At 43.1% G+C, this 24,591-nt stretch overlaps 2 protein-coding genes across 4 annotated transcripts; one reads left to right on the top strand and one right to left on the bottom strand.

Annotated features, from left to right (window-relative positions):
• Nucleotides 1–954: 954 nt before the first annotated feature.
• On the top strand, nt 955–4,657 carry LOC311002462 (potassium channel subfamily K member 1-like; the record flags this gene model as incomplete). Its single annotated transcript, XM_083993846.1, has 3 exons — nt 955–1,306; nt 3,058–3,462; nt 4,284–4,657. The coding sequence occupies 3 exons, from the start codon at nt 955–957 to the stop codon at nt 4,574–4,576; spliced, it is 1,050 nt and encodes a 349-aa protein (XP_083849972.1). The 3' UTR covers nt 4,577–4,657.
• Nucleotides 4,658–5,644: 987 nt separating this feature from the next.
• entpd1 (ectonucleoside triphosphate diphosphohydrolase 1) lies at nt 5,645–22,088 on the bottom strand. 3 transcript variants are annotated; one of them, XM_083993766.1, is made up of 10 exons: nt 21,769–21,852; nt 13,712–13,839; nt 13,018–13,135; nt 10,386–10,536; nt 9,923–10,082; nt 9,611–9,814; nt 9,216–9,473; nt 8,629–8,742; nt 8,376–8,513; nt 5,645–6,350 (listed from the first exon to the last, which is right to left on the bottom strand). In XM_083993766.1, the coding sequence occupies exons 2-10, from the start codon at nt 13,835–13,837 to the stop codon at nt 6,135–6,137; spliced, it is 1,485 nt and encodes a 494-aa protein (XP_083849892.1). In that variant the 5' UTR covers nt 13,838–13,839; nt 21,769–21,852; the 3' UTR covers nt 5,645–6,134. The 3 variants fall into 3 exon arrangements, with proteins under 3 accessions (XP_083849892.1, XP_083849893.1, XP_083849891.1); XM_083993767.1 differs by lacking the exon at nt 21,769–21,852 and adding an exon at nt 15,170–15,178 and having other exon boundaries at nt 5,646–6,350; XM_083993765.1 differs by lacking the exon at nt 21,769–21,852 and adding an exon at nt 21,927–22,088 and having other exon boundaries at nt 5,647–6,350.
• Nucleotides 22,089–24,591: the final 2,503 nt, after the last annotated feature.

Genomic DNA, 24,591 nt, shown 5'->3' with positions numbered 1-24,591 from the left:
TTCTAGTGGTGAAAGTAACAATTACAAATGCCTTAAGACTAAGGTTATATGAGGTTGCTAAAGCCAGTGGTGGAACAAGTCTTCAAATCATTTATTTAAAAATACAAAAATACATTACAATTCAAAACCCTGAATTCAAAATATTATTGAATAAAAAGCACTAACTCATTATACAGAATAATCCATGTTAGTAGCTGGAAGATGTGGAGCATATTTGAAGTCTTTAATTTGGTTAGGATGTTTAATCTATAACAGTACATCATATTTTATAGCATCCAATTAAGGTCTAAGTAGACTACCACAAACACACAAGGGCAACAGCCTACTTGAATAAATACAGCTGATTAATAAGAATGCAGTCATCTTTCTTGAGAGAATACAAGATTAACGATTAAACTTCCTGAAATATAAAACAAACAAATATAAACAAAAACTAGAGAGAAATGTGTAGCCAACAACATGAACAGCCATGATTTTTTATTTTTATTTTTTTGTTATCAAGAGTGGAATTATGTTTTTGTATCTTTAAGTCTTTTACATTTTGTTTAGTATTTATTTACTTTTTGTTTTTGTTTTGTTAAATCATTTAAAAAAAAAGGGTTTTTACTGTAATAAATCTGTCTTTCCAAATAAACCTGAACTTGTGGTTCATGGAAAATAAATCCTTTGTAATGACTCTAAACACAAAACCTGTTAAACCGGTTGAAGAGGGAAGTGTAGCAAAGCCCAATACACACTGATATATCCTCGCACACACAGAAACGCCCTCTCTCTACCTGTAGAGGTGAATGAGCGACGTCACTACCCGGTCCAATGAGATGTGAAGAATGAGGAAGAGCAGTGCCTTCCCCGGGCAGAGAGGAAGGAGTTAGCTCCCCTAAACAAGCGCCTGTCTGAACACATCTATAGGTGTTAAAGTGTCATTTACAGTACAATCAGGTGGAGACAGGCGGGATGGTGCGCGCCTGTACCGACGGCTGCTGCGTCCGGTTCCTAGACCGACACCAGTCGGCGCTGAACTTCGCGCTGTTGATCACCGCTTACATCCTCTACCTGATCGTCGGCGCCGGGATCTTCTCCGCCATCGAGCTGCCTTACGAGCGAGAGCTCCGGGAAGAGCTGCGGGCGGTCCGGCAGGACTTCCTGGACAACAACACCTGTGTGTCCGACGCGCAACTGGAGCTGCTCCTGGCCCGCGCGCTGGAGGCCAGCAACTATGGCGTCTCGGTGCTTGGTAACGACACCAGCCACAACTGGGACTTCGTGTCCTCCCTGTTCTTCACCAGCACCGTGCTGACCACGACAGGTGAGTGAGACCCCCGGGGCACAGGTGCTCAGACACTAAAGATAGTAGGCTATAATAAACATCCATTCATTTATGATAAACCAAGCTTTACATCTATAGGCCTATAAATCATCATTTTTGTCTCCAGTGTATGATAAATTTAATAAAGTTGTTTCAAATTCTTAGAAATTAGGCCTGGGTTAGATCTGCTCTGGTCTAAAGGTGACTCTGATACGTCACTGAAGCTTCACCTGGAGCTGCTGTAATTTGCATATTTTATCTCTACATAGTTGTGATGTCAGGTTTCACTCACATTGTCAATGTATGACCATGAACTGTGACTTAAACGTTGCTCCTGAGCAGGCCAATGTGAAGGTCAAACATTCAAGTCAAGTCACAAGATGTAAAACATGTGTGAACTGGTGAATTAATACTTTGCTGATCAGTTACCAGTAAACCATTAAATTCAACAATAATTTGCGGGTTGAGTTAGATTTTGAAAAACATTTCTACTTAAACATGAATCCACTTATAGACACTTGTGGGATTCAAGGTGTCTAGGGCATCATTACATCTGCAGTTATATGTTAATAAGTTAATAAATCACATTTCCCCCCCTATTTATGGTACATTGGAGGGTCCTCCTGGTGAATTAAAGGACAGCTGCTTTAAAAGTCTATATAGCCTAAGTAAAAGCAATAGTCAGGCTCCCATAAGAACACTGAGGCAGTTTTTTTGTTTACTGTAATCGCTCTTCCTGCCTCAGGTGTTTTAAATGGAGCTGATGTGGAACTAAATTCACAGTTCTCGTTTTGTGCAAATATGTATCCGGGTCTGTATCATAGACTTGATCTAATGAGTTAGTCAAATGAGGCGGATGCCTATCTTTCCGTCAGACTGTGAAAATCCGTCTTTGTGTTTCCGTAACCAGCGTTTTCCTGTTGAGCTGCAGTGAAAAGACAAACAAAAAGGATCTTTCTGCTAAAATGGTTTGTAACTTTGAAGGGGACATCCTTTATTTGTCAAACAGACTGCTGAAGCACCAGACTGTATTTTGCATCTTATGGATATAAGCATCCTCTAGAGAGCTAAACAGTGTCTTATTAACAACCCTTAGTTGTTTTTTTAAGACTCTGTAAAGTTATACTTACAGCCTACACACCCTGCGCACTATGACCTACAGTATTAGGAAATGGGTTAGGGTTATTATTATACTGTACAAACAGTCGATGAGAATACATTAATTTGGGAGTCATCAGTGGGGAATATCTTGCCAGGCTTTAGCTGTTGCACCACCTCTTACTCAGTAAACAGAAACAGGTTAGGAAATGTTGCTGGGGAATTATTATGGATATATTTAATGAGAATCCACACCCCTGAAGCTCCATTAACACATGCAGTTGTTTATTTGTTAGTTCTGCTAAAAGGAACAAATTATAATCCACAGAGAACCCACCAGCCCTCCAGCCCCCTGCAGTGTAAACATACATACATGTTAGTAACTTGAAAGAGACATTTTAACATTAAAACTCAATGAATAATTCAATTATTTAGCCAGCCTGTTCTTCGTGTACAGTAAGTCATTCCTGGGTCGAGCTTTGACAAGAAGACGAGCAGCTGTTTGATGAACCTCTGTCACTCTTTGCTGCCTTCTCTCTAATTATTGTTATGTGTGTGAAGCTTCACGGAGCCTAAGTGGCTCCTTCAGGAATCCCACCTCTAATTATCGCGCTATAATTAAGGCTCTGCTGCATATTTGTTTGTATTTTCAGGTTATGGCCACACCGTTCCTCTCTCAGACGAAGGAAAGGCCTTCTGCATCTTCTACTCCCTCTTTGGCATACCCGTTACCCTCTTCTTCCTCTCTGCCGTGGTGCAGAGGCTCGTGGTCCTGGTGAGTCGACGTCCGGTGTCCTACTTCCACCGACGATGGGCCATGTCCAGGTCGAAGCTCGCCACCATCCACGTCTCCTGCCTCACCGTCTTGGCGATCCTGGTGCTGCTCATCATCCCCGCAGCGATCTTTGTCAACCTGGAGAAAGACTGGAACTTTCTGGAGTCGCTGTATTTCTGCTTCATCTCTCTGACCACCATCGGCCTCGGGGATTACGTCCCAGGAGAGACCCACAGTAAAGAGGACAACCCGCACCCGCAGCTCTACAGGCTGGCCATTACAAGTGAGTAGGTGGCTGAGTAGTGTACACGGCCACCGCTGTCAGGTGGAGGCCTTTTATTTCGAATGAAGGACAAGAGGCATTTTTGGTTCTACCCACTGGATCTGAAAAGGTTTCATGACGCCAAGCACTGTTGAACTGACTCATTCAGTAGAACAGTGGTTTTCAATCCTGTTTGGATTGTCACTCCTCAAAGCAGAGCATTGTTCACTATTGTGTCTCATTGTCTCACATAACATAAGTATGAGTTGTGAGCCATTCAACCCAAGAGGGGTTTTTCCTTGACATGCTTCAACTGAATGGTTTTAAAGGCCTGGAGAGGTGGAAATTATCCAGTAATCCACTGCAAAAAGTCATTCTAGCCCCTTTGTGTGACTATGCAGTGGACCTTGGAGCTAAATGCTAACTTCAACATGCTGCATGACCTTTCATACTTATGCTGTATGTTGAGATAGCTCAGTAAGGGGAGAAGAGGTGGACTGACTACCTAACATCCTGAAAAATACGTCACTAGTTTTGAAAAAAATTTTAAATTACCAAAAAATGTAAAGGTGATGTTGAGCCAGATGTAGAAAAAGAAAGATGGCCGCAGCAGAGAGCCGTGATGTGATGTTATGAGCATAAAAACCGTAAAATGACATTACACAAGTTCCTTCATATCGCTTTATTCCTGATTAACAATGTCAAACAAAGCCATGTCTGTGTTGTAGCCTATACAACACCCATAATTCACAGACCAAACCTTGGTACGATCTTATTATTAGTCACACTGTATTGGACTTTGTTCCTTCATGCTACCATTGTCTGTGTGTTTGCTCTCCTAGTTTACTTGCTGGTTGGCTTGGTGTGTGTCCTGGTGGTGCTGGAGACGTGCTGCGAGCTCCCCCACCTGAGGCGCCTCAGACAGAGGTTCTACGAGGAAGACATCCGGGAACTGGACTCTGAGACCACCAACATCATCGACCGGGATCACAATTGCGACCAGCTGCCTGACTTCTCCGATAGCGCACTGGCCATCCCCTCTGTGTCAGAGCAGGCTGAATCCTTACGGCAAGACAGCAAGTCAACGCCTTACACCCCGGCAGCAGGATCAGCTGCTAACAGAAAGCTGAGATGACAGATTGTCTGCCACATATTGTTTTTAAGGGATTGGTCTATGAACTTTTGCCCTCTAAGTACGGCATATAGGCAGTCTGACCGTGCCTATGTGTATACATACATCTAGAGTCACTCTGTTAACTTAAAAAGTAATTGCTTTGCCAACATCAACACACATATATCGTGTAAAAGCAGGAACCACCCACAGATAATCAGGATGGCGTTGTGTTTTTGTTCTCTGTTAACTCCGCTCCCTGCAGATAAGAATTAGATCTATAACACAGAGGAAGGGCTGGGCCCCCAAACGGAGGGAAACCCCATGAGTTTCCACTTCCTGTCAAGGTCTTGAAGCACAGTGTGCCCAACAGGGTTTCACACTCCCCTTTAACACATTAGGTAATCTTTGCCGGTATTTACATAGGAAATTTGCCTTCTTGGAAGTCATAAAACCGAACCCAGCGAACCCAGGCGTATCATCACTTTGCCTACTCTACATAATGTGAAAGATATGGAAGCAAAAGATCAAAGGACGACAACAAATGCACATTTTTCTCTCCCTGGTTACTCACTGGTGATGACTGGCCTCCAGCTCCTGTTGGCATGTTTACAGTACATTCTTAGTTCATTGTGATAATTATACTGCAATGTGTGACCTTTCACCACTAGATGGCAGCACCTTCTTTTTATATACTAATATATAATCATATGTTACTGGGAGCTTGTCTCTGATGCTGCTTACTGGAGTGTTACTTAAAAATATAATCAAGGTGCAAGAGAGAGTGGTATTGAACAAAAAGTAGTTTTTCATATCCATATATTTTGTTAAGGCCATCCCTGTTTCTGGGAGTGCGAAAATGAATGTAGAGTATATGGAGGTGGAAGCCTTATGTCATTTTTTTTACTTGCAATAGAGCTTGAAACTGTTTAAAATCACAACAAGAAGTAAGAATATATTACCTGTCCTCCTAAGATAATTTAGCTGCTGTTTTTTGGGGTTATTTCCCTGCTTTAATCAAGAGCAGAACATGCATTAAGTGTAAATAAATATTGAAAAATTAAACATTTATGTAATTAATGTTTTTTTTAATGTATAAATTACAAGCAAAACAAACATTTTATATAAACTTGGATTATTTTATTTATACAGTGTCATATCCACATCGTAATTCAAGACACATACATGCAGACTGATGTGGGTGCACACATTCAAGCACGCACTCAAACGCACACATTCGACCTCAAACATACACATTCACATTCACACACACACAAACGCAGCAAATGTCCTTCAACCAGGGAAGAAAGAACTCTCTCCCCAGTGATAGAAAGCATTTGTCCTTCTAAAATGTCCTTGAGTCCGTATGAGCTTCAGGACCGTTGTTATGCAGCAGACGTTGACCTTTGACATCCTCGCAAAGGCTGGAAGGCGTAAAGTTGACATGTCTTATTCACATATTGGTAAAATCTCCCACAGAAGCACACACACAATCCCTCACACACATTATCTTCAATCACTGTCGCTCATACATACAATATACAGTATATGTGTATGTGTGTGTGTGTGTGTGTATGTGTGATTATATGATCTGTGGCTGCTTGGAGCAACGGGGCCAGAGAGAGCGCCAGCTGACGAAGAGGAGGATGGCGAGGACGAAGAGCAATACTGAGATGACAGTGACGACGGAGACGAAGCCGGCGTAGGGCAGAGGTGGGGTGTCCGGAGCCTCAGCAGGGATCATGTTGGTTAGATTCAACATGTAGCCCAGCGTCCAGCCTGCATCGCTGCCTTTTATCTGGACACAAGACAGGAAGTAGGAAAACTGTCATCACTGTCATTCACTTATGTACTACAGACCAGGCCAGTACTGGAGGACAGAGAAAAGTGACAGAAATTAAGTAAAAATTAGTGAATAAGTGGTTGGATATACTGTAAATAACACACATAGGCCTACTTCCATTCACACTGGTGGCCTTGAAATGAAATAAATCAAATGCTATTACAACGTGAGAGTCGCCAGCTGGAAACCAACCGCTTATTGGTCCATTGACTACACCGCTTATCCATACAGACTCAAACACTCACTACAGGCAATGTAGAGCTGATATTAAATCAAGTGGTTGGACTGTGGGAGGAAGATGGGGAACCCACCCAGGCCCAGGGAATCGAACCCAGAGCAAATGCACTGCCTTATCATTGTACCTTACCAACTTACCAACCACCAAAACACCAAATGAAGGCACATTAAAGGGATAGTTCAACATTTTGGCAAAACTCTGTCTCGTAACTCCGTTATTATCTCATAGTGTGGTGAATGTGCAGGTCACAATTACTCCACCAGAGCGTTTTGGAGTTGTTGGATTGTGTAGGCTATTAGATGAGTTTGATGAGGGAAACCCATGAGCCTCCGTAGCGTAGCTGTGAACAGCTCACGGCTTGGCTCCACCGTTCTAAAAAAATCTTGCACCGACAATCAAAGGTAACGAACCTACTCCTAAAACTACAGGGATTATGCATGGGACAATTTGCCAAAATGTTAAACTATCCCTTTAAAGACTTGGTGTGTTCACATATCCACCAGAGTTAAGCATAGAAGTGATTTGAATACATTTTTAAACAACAACTCTATGTGTTGTTCCCCAAAGAGGCACTGTCCCACTTCAAAGGGACCTATGCTTCCTTATCTTCCTGGGCAATGAGAGGTCCAACGTATGGATCCAACAGGGATTCATCATGACCCAGAGTGGCTATCCCATCATTCAAACCTCCCAAGTTATTGTAAAGACTGGATACAGCCTCTGGATTGGTCAGCACTCAACTACCACCTGACCAGCACCAGCCAATCATATTCATGCAGGTGCACGCGCGGCTTTTTACAACATCTCTCACTACTGTATGCTGGTCGGTGTTTTGTTGCCATGGAGGGTTTTTTTTTCTTACCGCCTTTTTAACTTGTTTCAGTCTCCTCTTCGTCGCTCACCTGGTTTCCACCACCGCCATTGACTCGAGGTACGTAACGTTGCTCTGCGCCACTTGTGCAATGACCTAGCTACATTTAGCTTGAATTGAATGGATGTTTTACTTCTGCTTGCCCACAAGTGCTGCGCGTTATTAGCTTGAAAATAATTATGCTTCCTCAGGTGCATTTGCATTGGTGACAGTTTTAGCAAATGAGCTAATGTCCTGTTGTCTTGCTGTAGCCTAGTTTGTTGCTGCAGTAGTGCATGGTGATTTTTTTTTTTTTTTTGCCCAGTAGAGTTGCATCAATTAATAAATAGTTTATATTTATACAATTAATCACCACACATTTATAAAGTCAAATATTTGATTAAGTTACTCTAAGAGCTTCACAACTGATGGTTTGATGTTTTCGTTTGTCACATGGATGATGGTCCAGTCCCTGGCTCCTCTTACTAAACCCTGGTGATGGTTAGGTCATGCATGTTTGCTGTTTTATCTATTAAGATTGTCCAGTTTAGTTATGCTACCATTCATGGTAAATTGCAACAGGATTCAGCATAACATATGAACAACAATCAGGATGCTGTTCAGTTGATCTTATTAATAGTTAGACGTGGTGGGATATGAAGTTCAGAGTGGTCACTAAGCAGGGAGATGGTTAAAGCCAATGCTGAGGTCAAGGAACTTTATACCAACCTGGCAACCTTAATCTTAAAACCCTTAAAGTCTTGAAAATCCCCTTAAGTAAGTGAGGATCAGTTGGAATCAGTCATTTTCTCCAGTGTCCTCACTCACAAAACCTACATCCATCCACACAGGTTGCATGAGATAGGAAAGGGTTGGACTGTGATCCACTGACCTTCTTGATGAATGTTATATTTCGGTAGCTCTCTGAGGTGAAGTTGTATCCTTCTGTCAGCAGGGTGAGGATGTACGTGCCAGAGAAGCAGTACTCAGCCAGATACTTTAATTTTACACTTGGATGGCGCTGCTTTATCTGTTGAAATGCAATGATATGATCATCTTTTCATACAGGCTGGACATGCTGTCTGTTAAACATGATACTGTAGGACATTTTTATGTGCGTAAATGATGCATAGATATTTCCCAACCTCGTCCCAGGGGGTTTCACAGTAGCTTGTTAGCTTTTTCCTGACATCTTCTAGAGGGATGGATGTATCGGTCAGATTGAGGAAGTTCATCACAAAGTAGTACGCAGAGAAAGCCTACAAAGAAGGGAAGGGAGGGGGAAGGAAGAGATGAGGCAAAAGGAAATTAACTTTTTGTGGTATCTTGAGCAAACTGAGTTATCAGTTTATATAAACACTTGTGTTTTTCCCGGTCTTTTTGACTCATATCATTTGTCTTTTGATAGCAGAGTGATGAGTTATTCGGTGTTAGCGTCTCTGAGATGTTTTCACATGCTCGTTGTGTGTACCACAAACTGATACTCATCTACATTACACTGGGGTGGAGGCAGAAAAATACACACTAGAGATAAGGAGGAAATAATTTTTGTCACTATCTTAGCCATTACTGATGAAAAAGACAAGTCATACCAGGAAGAGAAGTCACAGATTACCACAGATAAATTTGAATCTTGTGCAACCGTTCAGTACTCAAAACAACACAGCACAGAGAATCATCCGGTCACTGTTTTCATGCTGATTAATAAATGCTGACAGTTGTGTTCCCTTACCCCATATTGCCCTTGCAAAAATGGCTGGAAGACCCCATTGAAAGAGCATCGGCTGTAACCGCAGTGCGTAAAGTTGAAGATACTTTTGACAGCATCCTGGCATTGTGCAAAGTTTCCCGACCCCTTGTGAGTAAAATTTGCAGGAGCTCCTTGGGGTTTCCTGTTTGACACGCAGGGGCTGTCATAGAGGACTGAGTAGAGCTTTGTCTCACTGTAGCCAGGATGGAAACAGGGATCTGATATTGTTCCTGGACCTGACTAGGAGAGAAATTGAGATAAGAGGTGTGATGGACAGAAATAGGAAGTTAATTGAACTGAATGTCAATATTTTTTTTGCTTTTTTAGCCTCAAACAGAAGTACTGAGTGATAAGGGAAACTTTAGCCGGACGTTTACCTGAGTCTGCTGTGCCAGCGTCATCCGCAGCGCTTGGTCTTTCCCGTAACACAGGAAGCTGTGAGTATACAAGTTATAGTCATTTCCGTAGAGTCGGAAAGTCACGGAGTTGTCGGGCGATTCCGAGCCGTCATAATTATCGGATACGAAGCTGATTTGAGTGGATGCCCCGCCAAGGTCAAGAGCGCCGGTGGTTTTCAGGCCCTGCAGCAGAGACAGAGAGGGCGGTAACACGCCAGGGGAGAGCTCGCCGGTTGCCATATGCAAAGGTGGACAAACGTGCACGAACATGTATGTGGTATGTGCACAAACCTGTTTGAGGCGATCATCCAGGTAGTTGACTGTGACCCAGCCAAATGCGCCCTCTTCCTGGCCACTGAGGATTCTTGCTCCCTGAAAGGAAAAGGGGGACTTTTGCAGGGCGTCCTCCACGGCCCGAAAGACCCTGTCTGATGCCGAGTTGTTCTCAATGCTGCATGCACACACAAAGGCACAAATTCATTAGATTGATTCCCCATCCATAATTCACATCTATACAGCAGCACATAAATAATGAATAGACTGTGTAGCATATAATGGATCTGACAGTAACATATTTGCTGCTCTGGCAGTAAACTTCATGTAGAGATAAATCATAAAATAGGAGGATGGAAAAGGCTTCGGGCAGCAGCGCATTGTCTGGTAAACAATGCACAGCTCGAGCATGGAAAATGTTTTTTTGTTTTTTCGGATGCATGTTTAATCTTTGATAACGCTTGGGCGTGTGTTGCCGTACTTGAGCAGTCTCATTCCGGCTGTAGCCCCCAGATAAAGAGGGGTCTCGTGGTGTCTTTTCCCAGGGACTCGGTCCTTGGCCTGCTGCATGCATGCTCTCAGAGACTCCCCCGCCCCCAGAGGATCAGACGCATAGCTGGATATACCTGGACCTGCGGGAAGAACGACAAAATGTCAGTGGGAGGGTGAAGTCATGCAGTGTTGAGATGTAATAAATCATAATGGGACCCTTGTGTTTGGAGATGCTTGGGAATTGAAGATCATCTGCTGAAAATCATGAACTGGCAAGAAAAGAGATTTTCCTGTAACGTCCGTGATGTGATGTGCCTTCCCTTGAGCAAGGGCTTTATCCTGAAATCACATGTGCGTGCTCTACTGGTGTTTTGGATTACTGATGTATTTTGAAATGAAAACACAGTATCTCCTCTCTATGGCACTCACCCTCGAGACCGGGTGCTACTGATGACATCTTTAAACATACTGAAGAGAAAAACTCGGCTCAGCGTCACAGCTGGGCAACGTAGTTTAAAGCAAACCTTAGTGATACCGCTGTTGATTCTCTTGTCTGTGGTCTAGTGCCTGCATAATGAAGGCCTTAAAGGGATAGTTCAACATGTTGGCATATTGGCCCATTGCCATAATCCCTATAGTCATAGCAGTAGGTTCGTTACCTTTAATTGCCGGTGCAAGCTGTTTTTAGAACGGCGGAGCAGAGCGGCGAGCTGCTCAGAGCTATGCTACGGAGGGTCATGGGATTTCTTGGTTTCCCTCATTAAACTCATCAAATACACAATCCAACAACTCCAAAACATTCTTATGGACAAGACGTGACCTGCACATTCACCACGCTATGAGATAATAACGTAACGTTATGAGACAGAGTTGTTTTCAAGGTAAATTCATGCAAAACTGCTGATGTGCGTTCCTGTCAGGGGCAGTTTTTCAGCAAGCAGCCTCTGCATTTGCTTCGAAAACAACTCTGTCTCGTAACGTTCTGCTATTATTTCATAGTGTGATGAATGTGCAGGTCACAACTTGTCCATGAAAGCGTTTTGGAGTTGTTGGATTGTGTATTTGATGAGGGAAACCAAGAAATCCCATTAGCCTCCGTAGCGTAGCTCTGAGCAGCTCTGCTCTGCCGTTCTCAAAATAGCTTGCACCGACAATTAAAGGTAACGATCCTACTGGTATGACCATAGGCATTATGGCAATTTGCCAAAATGTTGAACTATCCCTTTAACACACTGGAGACAGTTGGACAAGCCTATCTGTCATTTACAGTAGGGCACATTCATAAAACAACAAACACGTTTGTTTGCATAAGAAGGCCCATTTGACACAGACATTAGATACATAATGTATCAGGTAAAATAACAGGTCTGAGAGGAGAATAGTGTCAGACAGGAAACGGGAGCAAATTAGCAGCTTGGCTCCGCTGAAGGACAGATAAGATCCAAATCTCATCACCTCTATTGTTACTTATTAACCTTCCTTCTCTTGTTTGCTAAATTCACACCAAAAAAGAAAGGACATACACTATATGACATGTGGATTTCAGGATGCTGGGACTATTTTGTTTGCTGGGCACAGTCACTGCAGTCGTGTAAAGTAAGCGCTGTAACAGCAGGCTATAGGAAGATTTTGTGTTGAGATATTATGAAAATCAATTTGTTGAATTGATCCACAACAGTTTCCTTTGTGTCATCAGCTATCGCTTAATTCATCAATTAAAAACTGTCTAATGAATCAAGTCACCTGGACCAAGATTAATGGAAACAGTTAAATCAATAACAAAAATCCATCTCCTTTCGTCAGAGTTATAAACATTAATGAGTTTTATAAGATTTAAAGAATAGCTGCAGATTCTTTTGTCATTTTTCAAGCTGAACCAAGCCAACTGTTCTCTGGCTCCAGCTCCTCCAGCCTCAGGATTTACTGCTATTGTGAACTGAGTGTTTTGTGATTTGTTTTAGTCAGATTAAGCTAAAAAAGTTTTTAAAGACGTCACCAGGGGCGTTGTGGAGTTGCGGTCATTTCCTGGCATTTTCACAGATCAAAGAATGATACTCTTTATCCAGAAAAAAATGTTGCATTGTCCATTAGTTCATAAGATAAAGCAAAGATGCTCAATTGCATTTGACTGTGTGAACTCAAAAGTTGTTTATATTACGCCTAATTAGTTCTCTATAGAGCATTAAAGTGCCATTGATCATCACTAAATCCACTATTTACAACACATTAACTCTGGTGTGAATGAAGTATGTCAGTATTTATGCGTTAGTGTTACAGATTGATCGTATTTGCCAAAGAAGGTCAAGTAAAATGCACGTTTCACTTAAATATTTGCATTAGCGTGCATTAGAAGTTTTGTGTGTGTGTGTGTGTGTGTGTGTGTGTGTGTGTGTGTGTGTGTGTGTGTGTGTGTGTGTGTGTGTGTGTGTGTGTGTGTGTGTGTGTGTGTGTGTGTGTGTGTGTGTGTGTGTGTGTGTGTGTGTGTGTGTGTGTGTGTGTGTGTGTGTGTGTGTGTGTGTGTGTGTGTGTGTGTGTGTGTGTGTGTGTGTGTGTGTGTGTGTGTGTGTGTGTGTGTGTGTGTGTGTGTGTGTGTGTGGGGCACATGGTGCAGCGTGCTCTACCTTCGACTTTGCAGGAATGCTTCTGCTCAACTCTTCCAGTGTTGTTATCTTTCTCCGCCGGCCACTCGTAGATATACAGAGCTGTGTGGGAGGATCCGGCGTCCAGCACGATCCCATACTGTGATGGAGACAAGAGACTTCAATCCTGACATACACTTTAAACATCCAGTTTAAATGTGATGGAGATTATCCTCCATCCTCCCTCTCATGGTCTATGTCATGGTGTTAAATGTTTGTGCCGGTGCAACGTGGGAGGATTCACCGTGCCCTATGACACACACACCCTGGGATAAAGAATAATGACTACAGTAATGGCCAAATAGTCCATTGAGAAACTGACCACAGCTACTGTATATCAGATCTACTTATTGGAGCTAATAGGAAAATATTAGTCCAGCTATTCATTAAAGCAGCGCCCTAGAGACTGGAGTGGGCCTGCATCTGTAACAACAAGCAATAGTGATTTACTATTGCTATCAGCAGTCACTGGCCTTATATGGTGAAGGCTTTTTAAAACTAGTAGTACAGGTTGAGGTCATATTGACAAGAGACCGTATTTGGCCTGTGGACTTTGGATTCAGATCCCACTGTATTTCACAGGACTTCCCACACACAGAGCACAGCACACGCTGTGGTATTTGTGTGTGTGTGTGTGTGTGTGTGTGTGTGTGTTCCCCCCTCTCTCTTACCGTACCTTGTACTTTTGGGCGAGAGGCTGGTTCTGCAAAACTGCTACCGTCACCAAGGCAACAATCGCTATGACACCAATCACAGTGATGATGATGGTCACAGGCGTGTGCCAGGGGTTCTTCTCTTTCATCTCTGAGAGCGGGGGCGGGAAAGACAGAGAGACAGGAAGGAGAGGCGAGGGGGGGTAGAGAGTGGAAAATGGGGACACATTGGAAAGAGAGAGAGAAAAGGAACGGGGGGGTTAGAGAAGAAGTCTTGCGTCCAGATGTGCGGTGTGATGTCACAGCATGTGTGCTTGTACGTATGAGAGGGAGAGAGGGTTAGTGAGAGTCTGCTGCTGGGATGTTGTCACAGACTGTTTGACTGTTGTTATTTTGTAACCAAGGACTACAGATGGATTTTCTCAATCTGGACGTCTGAACCGGAGCCAAGCTGTTCATTGATTCTTGAGTGGATGTTGTTGTTTCAGCCACGGCACGTTAGGAAACGTCTTTCGTCCAACAACACCCGAGTGCTTTACTGTGGCTAATGCAGGAATATCAACAAGCTTTGAAAATTAAAGATGAAAAGGAAACCAGGCCTTTACAACAATACAGTGCAGCACTTGGCTTCAATTGACCTTTGATGATTAAAGCTGTAGCAACACGTCATCGCCGGCAAACGGTGATTAATAACTTTACATTACAATGACATTTACTCCGATACTTTTGAACCAAAGCGACCTACAGTACCAGTCCAGGACAACTCTGAATCTTTGTGTCAGTACTAGATGCAACATCTCATCAATAAGTCCAGGGAGATCAAGTAAACAAGTGCAGCAATCGTGTTGGTAAAGTAAACTCAACATCCTGCTAAAGGTATGGTGATTATTTTACAAGGCTGCTGCCTCGGCCATTACTGTGTTCGGTTCTCATTCCTTCCTTAGTGCTCATTTAGTTTCCACTGTTTACTGATGGGATTACACACACACATACACAGACACACACACAGTTTTATAAAGGGACAAAAAAGGGTGTAACAGACCGTCTGTATTCACAGGACTATTGTGATAGGACAGATTACAAGATACCAGTGAACAATAAATTCAACACGCACACACTCTCTGTAGCTGACGCACACACACACACACAGCTGCACACATGTTTTATTGCCAAGCTAGGTAAATTAACAGACAGTACCTAGGTGCACATGACAGCTGCTAAAGTAAATACACCGGCCTTTGAAACTGACCTGACCGTGGAGGAGTACAGTACACAATTCATGACACACACACACACACAGAGCTCAGTGTGTGTGTATGTGTGTGTGTGTCTGCTGCCTTGCACCAGCGGGACATGCAGCAGTAATAGTAACCCTGACCTTTTGTCCACTGTGGGAAAAAAAAAAACAGAGAAAACCTGAAAGTTGAAGCACATTAACGCAGCTAACCAACGGTGAACGGAGCGGAAGAGAGAGCACTTACCTCTGTCGTCCACTTCAATGAACTTATCACTGACAGGGGAGGGAGAGCGACAGAGGGATGAGAGAGAGAGAGAGGGAGAGGGAGAGAGAGAGAGAAGGGGGGGAGGGGGAGGTGGAGGAGGGGGTGAGGAATAGAGAGTGGAAGAGGAAGAGAGAGAGTGAACAGAAGGGAGGTATCACAGTGACAGAAGAGAAGTTTTTTCCGTCGTGGCCGTGTAGAAAGTAGAGTAGAGCTCTGTGTGTGTGTCCGTGTGTGCGTGCATGTGTGTGTCCGTGTGTGCACATTTCTGCTGAACCGCTCTGTAGCACTGAGTTTGGCATTTCCTCCCCAAGCTGGGGTAGCAAAGCCGGTCACTATGGAGATGCAATTAAACTGTGTTGTTTGTGCATGTGTGCGTGTGCATGTGAATCCCTTAAAAGGGTCTCTCTCTCTCTCTCTCTCTCTCTCTCTCTCTCTGTGAACTCATGTGTCGCCCGTCCAGCGCTCCTCTCTCTCTGTCCGTTCTGTGGGATGTGTAGCAGCGAGGGGAAGTGGGGACTCCCTTCTTGAGCTGTTTTTTATTACTGGCAGGCTGTGATGTCATCTCTGTGACGGATCGGGATCCCCTGCTTTTCTCTGTAGCTCTGTGTCTGTGTGTGGTGATTGTGTTTGTGTATGTGTGTGTGTGTGTGTGTGTGAAGAAGAATAGGGGTTGCTGGAGAGCTGTGTGTGTGTGTGTGTGTGTGTGTGCAGCAAGCCCAAAACATGACCTGCCTGCAAATATGTGAATCCATTCACTGATTCATTGTCTGTTTCCCTCTCTAGCTGAACTCACAAAAAATACACAATTACTTATGTTTGAACATGAACTAGACTGTTGCTCTTAACTTAATCGTTTAAATGATATCACTTAAATCCCTTAAGCTTCACTCTTGGCTCGAGCTGTAACTCTACTGTTACTCAAAACCTCCCACATTAAGGAAATGCTCTCTCTCTCTTTCTCTCTCTCTCTCACACTGTCTGTAATTGTTTGGCTTATTTTCAAGCGAAAGAAAACAAAAGTTCATAGTTCACTTTGGTTCCATTTTAAAACATTATCCAGGAACGATCTAAACCCGATGAGACCTGGTTGTTTATTTACTCACAGTGTTTCCTCTCCCATCTGAAACCCTCTGTCTTTTCCATAATAGCAGTGTGTCGCATCCGTTTTCGATTAAATTACACAGAATCTGACTCTAAGGCAAAGATGTTAAGAATAAAATGTTTAAAAACACAATCTGGCCTGTACAAATGTACCTATTGGAGGAGGAGACATGTCCACATGCATGCAACAGGTCTCTGGCTGCTTAAGGCACAAAGGAGCCTCCATGTGACTGAACCACTGACGTTTGGCTCTTTTCAGTTTTGTGCTGTCACTCTTCGGCTTTGTTATTGGATGTTTCATGATTGGATTAAGGTTCACTGATCGTCTCCAGTGTTGCAACATAATTGAATTAAATGCGGGGTGAGCAGAGGAAACCAGGGTGTGACTGAGTGAGGACAAGCCGAGCCGGTGTCAGGCACAGACACCTAATATCTGTGTTGTTTAAAGTCTCAGTATCTTGTGGTGGTTCAGTGGTCAACATGATCTGTGTGTGTTTGCCTGTTTTTCCCACAGTCCAGGGTCGGGGAAGTTAATGGGTGACTAAAATTGCCGATAGGTGTGAATGTGAGCACAAATGGTTGTTTGTTTCTGAAAGGACAGCGAATGGATATCTGTGTTGGATTCAGAGTTTTGTACCTCTTGAAACTTGTTTACATTGTTTGAGATACTTGCATTGTTTGAATTATTTACGCTAAATATGTTCCAGAAGTTTTTTTCCTCCACAAACATTTCCTGATGGAAATTCATTTTGAAAAGCAGCTGCACTTCTGTGGCTTCACATTTCAGTAAAGCCACAGAAGTGCTAATTGCACACTCAAGACTGTGGGACATATGGTTGAAAGGACAGTGAGTGGATCCTTTTGTCTCACATGTAAAAGTTTTTCTAGCTAATAATCTTTTGCTTTGATAATTTACTTTTCCAAGTCTGAGTTGCAGAAATGCAGAAAGTTGAGTATCATAAATGTAACATAAACACATGTTGAATTGTTTTTAAAATGGACTAAATCGATGTACTGGTGAAACTCAAACTTTCAAGTACGAAGGTAAACAAAAGATTATTAGTTGGCCTCTGTGTTTAAGGTTTACTCAAAGCACATTTTTCAACAGATTAGCAGAAAGCATTACTTTGAGTTGAGTGTCAATATCTATAACGTCTTTCTGCCTCTGGGCTGCACCGCACCAGACCAACATCTTGTTTCAATGGGAGTCTAGTTCAAACAGTTCTTCGAAAGAACATGCAGCAAGAATAAAACCACATGATTTTCCCCCCAAACTGTGTGCGCACAACATCGTCACATGTAAAATGTATGAGAACATCTGCTCCGTCTCTGGCGCTCGACGTAAACAAACTTAACAATTAATGAATGTCCATTAATGGCAGCTGACTCCAATTAGAACAGACACCTGCTGTTTTTAAAAGGAGGAATCAAAGGGAAGCGGTTACATTAGGGCACTGGCCTTCCTTCCTGGTGCTGTCGAGTCTGAGAGCGGACTTTACCAACAGCTGGATCACCGGGGCTTCCAGTCAACGAGCTCTGATTTGCTCTCCGACAGACGGCAAGGCTTCATCATGTGTGATTACTTAGTGATGACGATGCCGTTGGCAGCCGACTAAACAGAAACGTAACCACGAACACACGTTGAGACGGGAAGCGGGGCTTACCTGATCGAGGAAACTCTCTTGGAACAGACGGGAACGCCACGCAATCACTCGGGTGTATATCTATTCCCGTGAGGCATTTTATTGACATAATGCAATCTCTTATGATCACAACTACCGTACTGTACATGCCCAAACCCAGCCAACGGCCTTTCCCACACCTCGTCAAACCCAAACCTTGAAACAAAGGTGTACTCATCGAGCACCTGACAAGGGAAGGACTACTCAATCAAGACATCTGGCTGCACACGTGCACACACACGAATACAATCTTTTGTTGACAGGCACATACACACAAACATTTGGCGACACGGACACACAATTCCTCTCTTTCCATGTCTGACCTTTCTGTAAACACAAATGTATTGTTCAGGTGAGGCACACAGGTGGAAAATCTAACATCTGCTGTTGCCTTGTCGCTCTGCAACCTTTTTTTTTTTTTGAGAGTAATGCAAATATTTTTAAAGATTTTTTTTGGTAAGCAAAGTAAATATTGGTACGTGCTTCAGCTAACTTTTAGTTATCAGTCAGTAAAGCTACAACGGCGATGAATCAGAGACTAGAGACTCAACATAAACCTCTGATGCCTGAAGCGGAAACAAGTTCTGTTTAGATGAACAGCATTTACACCATTTACCTATAAAAACACTGTTCAACAACTCTGACGGATAGAATAACATTTACGGGCACAGAGCCATTTGCTTTTCCTCTTTGCATCAGAACCATTGAGACGATTCATCCTTAAATTTAGAATTAATCCTCACTGATTGTCATGTGTACCTAAACCAAACCATAAAAGTAACACATGACTCTACAAAAACAAAGTCTGAAGAGTTTAACATGTGTATAACCAGGCATGTGCTGTTCTTTTAAAGCTATACACGGGTTCTAACAGTCCATCCTCACCCAAAGAGGAACACAATGTGGACTTTATTCTAAAAGTATGTTGAAGCCCGCTCCTTGTTTAAGTTTTCTGACCTTTGACATGAAGGAGTTTCCGACCCTGCTGATCTGATCTGGAACCAGGGGCTCATAAATCGGAGAGAAAAGAGATGCAAAACAGAAAAGAGAGGAAAAGGAAGAGAGAAGAAGACAAAGAATAGGGAGGGCATATTGAATCAGCAGATAGGAAGGGTAATTTCTATGCATCAAGTGATGAGTCAAAGGGTGACACAGTCGGGGATCAGCTGTGTGGTTTCATAATGATGGAAGAGAAGAGACGACAACAACATCCCCATAAGGCAGGTCTTGAAATCTGCTGTGTGGCTTTGGTGGTGGAGCACCAACAGATCACGAGCCAATAAGTGCGTAGACAGATGTACGTAACACATGTGTCTGTCCAGACACAGGCTTAGTCACCACAACTCGCCTCACACCGAGCTGAAACAAGCACAATCATGCTTCATGTGCAGTTTCAAAAAGAACGAGAAGCAATGAGAGAAAAATAGTGGAAAAGAAATAAGAACATCATTTATGGGTGGACGTTTATGAATATTATGTCATATTTTATGAGCTACTGTATAAAATGTAATCTAGGAATTACAAATTACAGCTGTCAAATAACTAGTGGAGTGGAAAAAAGTGCAATATGATACAATATTAATTATACAATACGGATGTAGTGCAGTAAAGAACCAGCATTTAAAATCTGAGACCTTGTTTTTCCAAAAAATCCAAGAAGATGTAACAGCAATTGGGATAAAAAAGCAGCACGTTTACACAGATGGATATTAAGGGATTCCCTGCTCTGAATTACACACTTGGGAGTAAATGGATCATGCTATTTTCCCTCTTAGCTCCACACAGTCATCAACACCCATAAAAATCACTGTCCTTGAACTGTTGAACTGTTTTGCTTCAACCTTCACGGTGGTGTCCTAGCAGATTTATAAATAAATACATCTTATTCGTGCGCTTGTGAAACAGCACAGCACAAGCTACTTCCTCCAAAATAGGGATCCTCTCGTGGCGTCATATGATGAAAGAGGAACTGTCTTTGCCTGCCACAGGGAAGTGGTCCGTCCTGAGTCCTGACCTCGCCCACAGAACCAGGCTGACGCTAACCCGGAGTCTGTCCCGACCTCCAGCCGGGAATAAAAATAGCCTTTGCTGTTTCAGTGCGAAGTGTGTGCTGCAGAACATCCCTACGTAGCTGGGATGAACTAACAGCCACAGATCTGATTTAATTACAACAATGGTGACTGACTGGGCCTTTGCTGTCATTTACATGGAGAGCCAGCCGCTTCATCTCCAGTCGTTTAAGATAAGGTATCAATCACTTCACATAAGCAAACTGCAGGGCTTTTTGGTAAACCTTTTGAAGGTTGTCCAAATATTCAACAACTCTGCGGAAACCAAATAGTTTCAAACAAACCTTTTTAGGATCAAACAATATTGGGCTCAGCTGATATTAAAGTGTCAAGTCAGGCTTACTTTATCCAGGTTTAAGATATCTATCACATCCACCTTCTCCCCGATTATATCAGACAAGATTGAATTCACATGCACATTTTTTTTAAGGGGGTAGCCCTTAAAACACAAACATCTGTGACTGTGATGAAACTGCACTATTGGTTTCATTGGTTGTTCCTCTTTTAAAAACCAGCAGGGTTGAGAATTTATCATCTTTGTCACTGCAGTTCCCGACTTCAGACCTCTTCACCAAAACACACGGGGGAGTATCGCATGCAGAGTCCCCAGCGTCTCCCTGTTACTAATGCGAATGAGCGTGTACTGTAACTCTCTCTTTGAGTGACGATTTTACAAGTAAACGCAGCACAGCCGTCGCCTTTAACCGAGGTGAATGGTGATTGTTTAGCAGTTCAGAGCAGCAGCTTGGCAGCGACTGCCGGTTAAACATCTGATCTGAACAGGCTTCATGTTCCAGGCACTGTCTCATACATACAGTACTTGTTTGCTGTCTGACAACAGACACAGATCAACATGTAAATGAGAACAGCTTTTTATTGGCAATCCAGCTGCATTAAAATACCACATATGAGCACGGAGAGTATAGAGAAAAGCAAACAGATGCAGGGCTGACAGCAGGGCAGGCAGAATGCAAATAACCTACAAATGGGTCCTGTCGCGCATTAGGTAGGCCTATTTGACCAAGTCTTGTAATTTGGATGGACTCGTCTACACACAGCTGCCTGATCTTGACAGTTTAGATAATTCAGTGACAAGTGAAACCAAATTTGACTTTTGCTTACACTTTTATAATGATTCAAAATGCCTAAACAGCATAAAACAAACCTCAGGGTACAAACTAGTGTTCAATTAATATTAAAGTTTCACAAAGCATCAAGCATTCAGACATTTTGATTGACAGGCATCTCAGTCGACTAACACGCTAAACTGAGATAATATGCTAATTATATTTGGCCCAGTTGAAAGCTCAGCTGATATTGCACCTATAAGATAACAAATACAGTGCCCAGCCTGCATGAAATGTGATAGTGGAAACTAATTGCTAGTTAATTGTAGTTGACGCCATCAACACTAATATTGGGTCATTCTGTCAGATGATTTATTGACAAGTAAACGTTATACAACCTCCTCCATCATTATTTAGATAATGTTGTGCAATTAACCACAGTGACGTGCACTTTGCCTGATTACCCACCATAAACCGCACATGATCTCGTCGTATACAGTGTGTCACAGCGAAATAAACACTCAACTTCCTCAGTAAAACCAACCCACACAGACGCATACACAGGCACCTGCTTACACCAGCCGTACACACACTATGGAAAAGTCACACACCTGCCCCACACTGCTACACACACACAGCAGAGCAAGTCGCACACTCACCTGATAGACTGAACACAGCGCTGGTACATCCTACACACACTGTCCGCTGAGGATTTCCTACTCTCCTGTGTCCATGTGCGTGCACGTGTGTGTGTGTGTGTGAGAGTGTGTGTGTGAGTGTGTGTGTGTGTGTGTGCCAGTCATAGCAGTACACCTACCTCTTTGTGCAGACATGGGTTCGTTCTCAGCAGCAACACAATGCTCTTTCTATTCTTTGCCCCTCTCTCTGTCTCCCCCTCTCTCTCTCTCACACACACACACACACACACTCTCTCTCTCTCTTTCCCTTCCTCTCTCCCTCTCTCTCTCTCTCTGGTAGCTCTGCCTCTCTGCCTAGTGTAAGGTTTGTCAGCACCTCCTTTCACATACACTCGCTTTATTAGGAGAAGCTGCTTCCCTCCTCCCTCCTGCTCAGCCCACTCCCCTCCTTCTCAGGCGCCTTTTCAGCTGTGCCTTCTATTTACCCCCCCTCCTTTCTTTCTTCCTCTCTCTCTCTCTCTCTCTCTCTCTCTTTTCTCCCTCTACACCTTTGTCACACACTCTCTCTTCCAGTGTCACCCCTCTACTCACTCCTCTAGCATGTTCTCCACTTTGTGCATCTCTCTCTTAATCTCTCCCCCCTTTTCTCTCTGCCGTAACGCTCCCACTCTCCAGCTCCACCAGTGTTTTTCTTTATCATTTTTCTTTCTTCTGCCTCTCTTTCTCTTTGTCATTGTCTCTGTCTTGTAAAGTGGGTCAAACATGAAAGCTGTGTTAGATCTGCATTGGAGCTGGTGCTGGTGCTGGAGCTGAAGCTGGAAGGATATTATAGAGAACGCACGCAGCAGGAGAAGGAGCTTAAAATCCTCGATACCCGGCACCCAGGTTTTATAGATGTAATCTTCACTGGAAAAAAACACTGGCTTCTTAATGGCGTCTTGTGAAGTCTTTAACTTGGAGTGGAAGGCTATAAAGTTAACTCTGAGAGGCATTATGTAACGTTCAGAGCCGCAGGAACAGGAAGCTCTCAGTTCGGATGATAAAGAAACCCTGAGCCCAGGGCCCTGACATGGACACTGCCACCTGTGTGTTTGTGTGTGACTGTGTGTGTGTTTGTGCTTGTTACACTCATTTATCAAGGCTGGAAAACAATGCCCTGTCTGTTTTTAAGTCATGGTCACAGAGGGAAACCAGTCCAAATTCACACACTCCAGGGTGCACTTGGAAAACCATGACAATAAAACCTCCGCTCCCCCAGCGCTGCTACTTGTATGAGAAAAATCTGCCACCGTCAGCAGAGCACAGTTAATATATGGCTGTGATCAGTATGCATGCAAATGTGTGTGTGTGTATATAGCACAATCAGTACAAGTGGTGTTGGGTCAGGGTTTTATTTTCCCTGTAGCTCTCCCAGTGTTTTGTGCAGCAACGGACAAAAACCACACGTGATAATGACAACGATAATCCTCGCTGATTGATATTCTATATGACACGCAGAATATCTCCTTCAAGATGGCGGCAGTGTCCTAATGCTCCGCTTGAATCTGTAAACGCTCCATCAATCTGTCACTAAATATGAAAATCATCATTAGTTAGGGTAAATATCTATCTATCCAGTGGCATGTACTGTGAGTGGGCACGGGGGGGTTTACACTGCCTCTGCTACTTATGCTCTACAGTCTAAGTGCCCCACACACCCCTCTAGTTGGTTGTAGTGTCCCTCTTGCTGGGTACAAGCACATTTCCAGTTAGTGCAAGTAGCTCCTGAAGTGCTGCTCTGGTTGGTCCAAAGGCAACCGATCAACTCAAGAGTCCATCTGCTCTGCACAATTGCCTCCTCTCTTCACTTCACAAGTGGCTCCTGCGCACTCATCGTTTCACCTTCTTACTCATTATAGACCGTGAAGACTCTCATACAGAAAATATGAAGCTGTTCAAGTCCTGACAGATTTTTGCCCCCTGGCTTTGAGTGTTTGCAGGTGAGTCGTCAGATTTATTGAATGAAACAAGACAACAGCTTATTACTAATTATTAAATACGTTTTTTTTGGCAGGCAACTGTGGTGTTTTCAGGATCTAATCTCTCTGATTTGATCGTGAAAAGATTGGGTGCCCTGGTTATCCAATCAGCAGGAGCTTTGTTTAATTTACTCACAGGTCAAGAGGGCAAGTAAAAGGTCAAACTGGTTGACTTTTATGCATGCCCTTTGTTGGGCAGCATAGCAAATAAGGCCACTTTATAATTATTGTTACCTTTAAAGCTGTTTTAAAGAGTTTGAAAAGGTCATCCGCATTTGAATATTTCTTCTTTTCCTCAGATAGCCCCAAGCTACATCAATCAATCAATTATTTCCGAATCAGTAATCACTTAACACATTTATATGACTCGTAATTTATGACTGTGCTTACGCACCCTACTTTGTCCTGGCCACCCATGAAAGAAAAACACGGTTTTACTCATTTGTTGCACTGAATAACAATACAGGATATAACATGTTCATTTGTGAACCTCGGAGGTGTTCCTACCGTAGCGTGTTCTTTAAAATGTATTTGTTAATTTATTTTTATATTGCCTATTTAAACTGTTTCCTGTGTTTGCTGTCTTTACAGTTAGCCAAGATAACCAGCTGCTGGAGGAGTCCAACTCTAACAGGAAAACAAATCAGCATATCTCTCGCAATATCAAACTTTTCCCTTTTGAAGTGACTCTTTGAACAAGTTCTTGTCAGTAAAAAAAAAACCCATTGGTTTGGCCAACGACCCCTTCTTCTGTCATTGTTGACAAAAACATTCAGTCGTCAGGCGGTGGTGTGCACAGACTCGTAGGTGTATCACTCTGTTGGAT

The sequence above is a fragment of the Trachurus trachurus genome, assembly GCF_905171665.1.
Source record: "Trachurus trachurus genome assembly, chromosome: 19".
NCBI lineage: Eukaryota > Metazoa > Chordata > Actinopteri > Carangiformes > Carangidae > Trachurus > Trachurus trachurus.
This window is presented reverse-complemented; position numbering and strand designations above follow the sequence as displayed.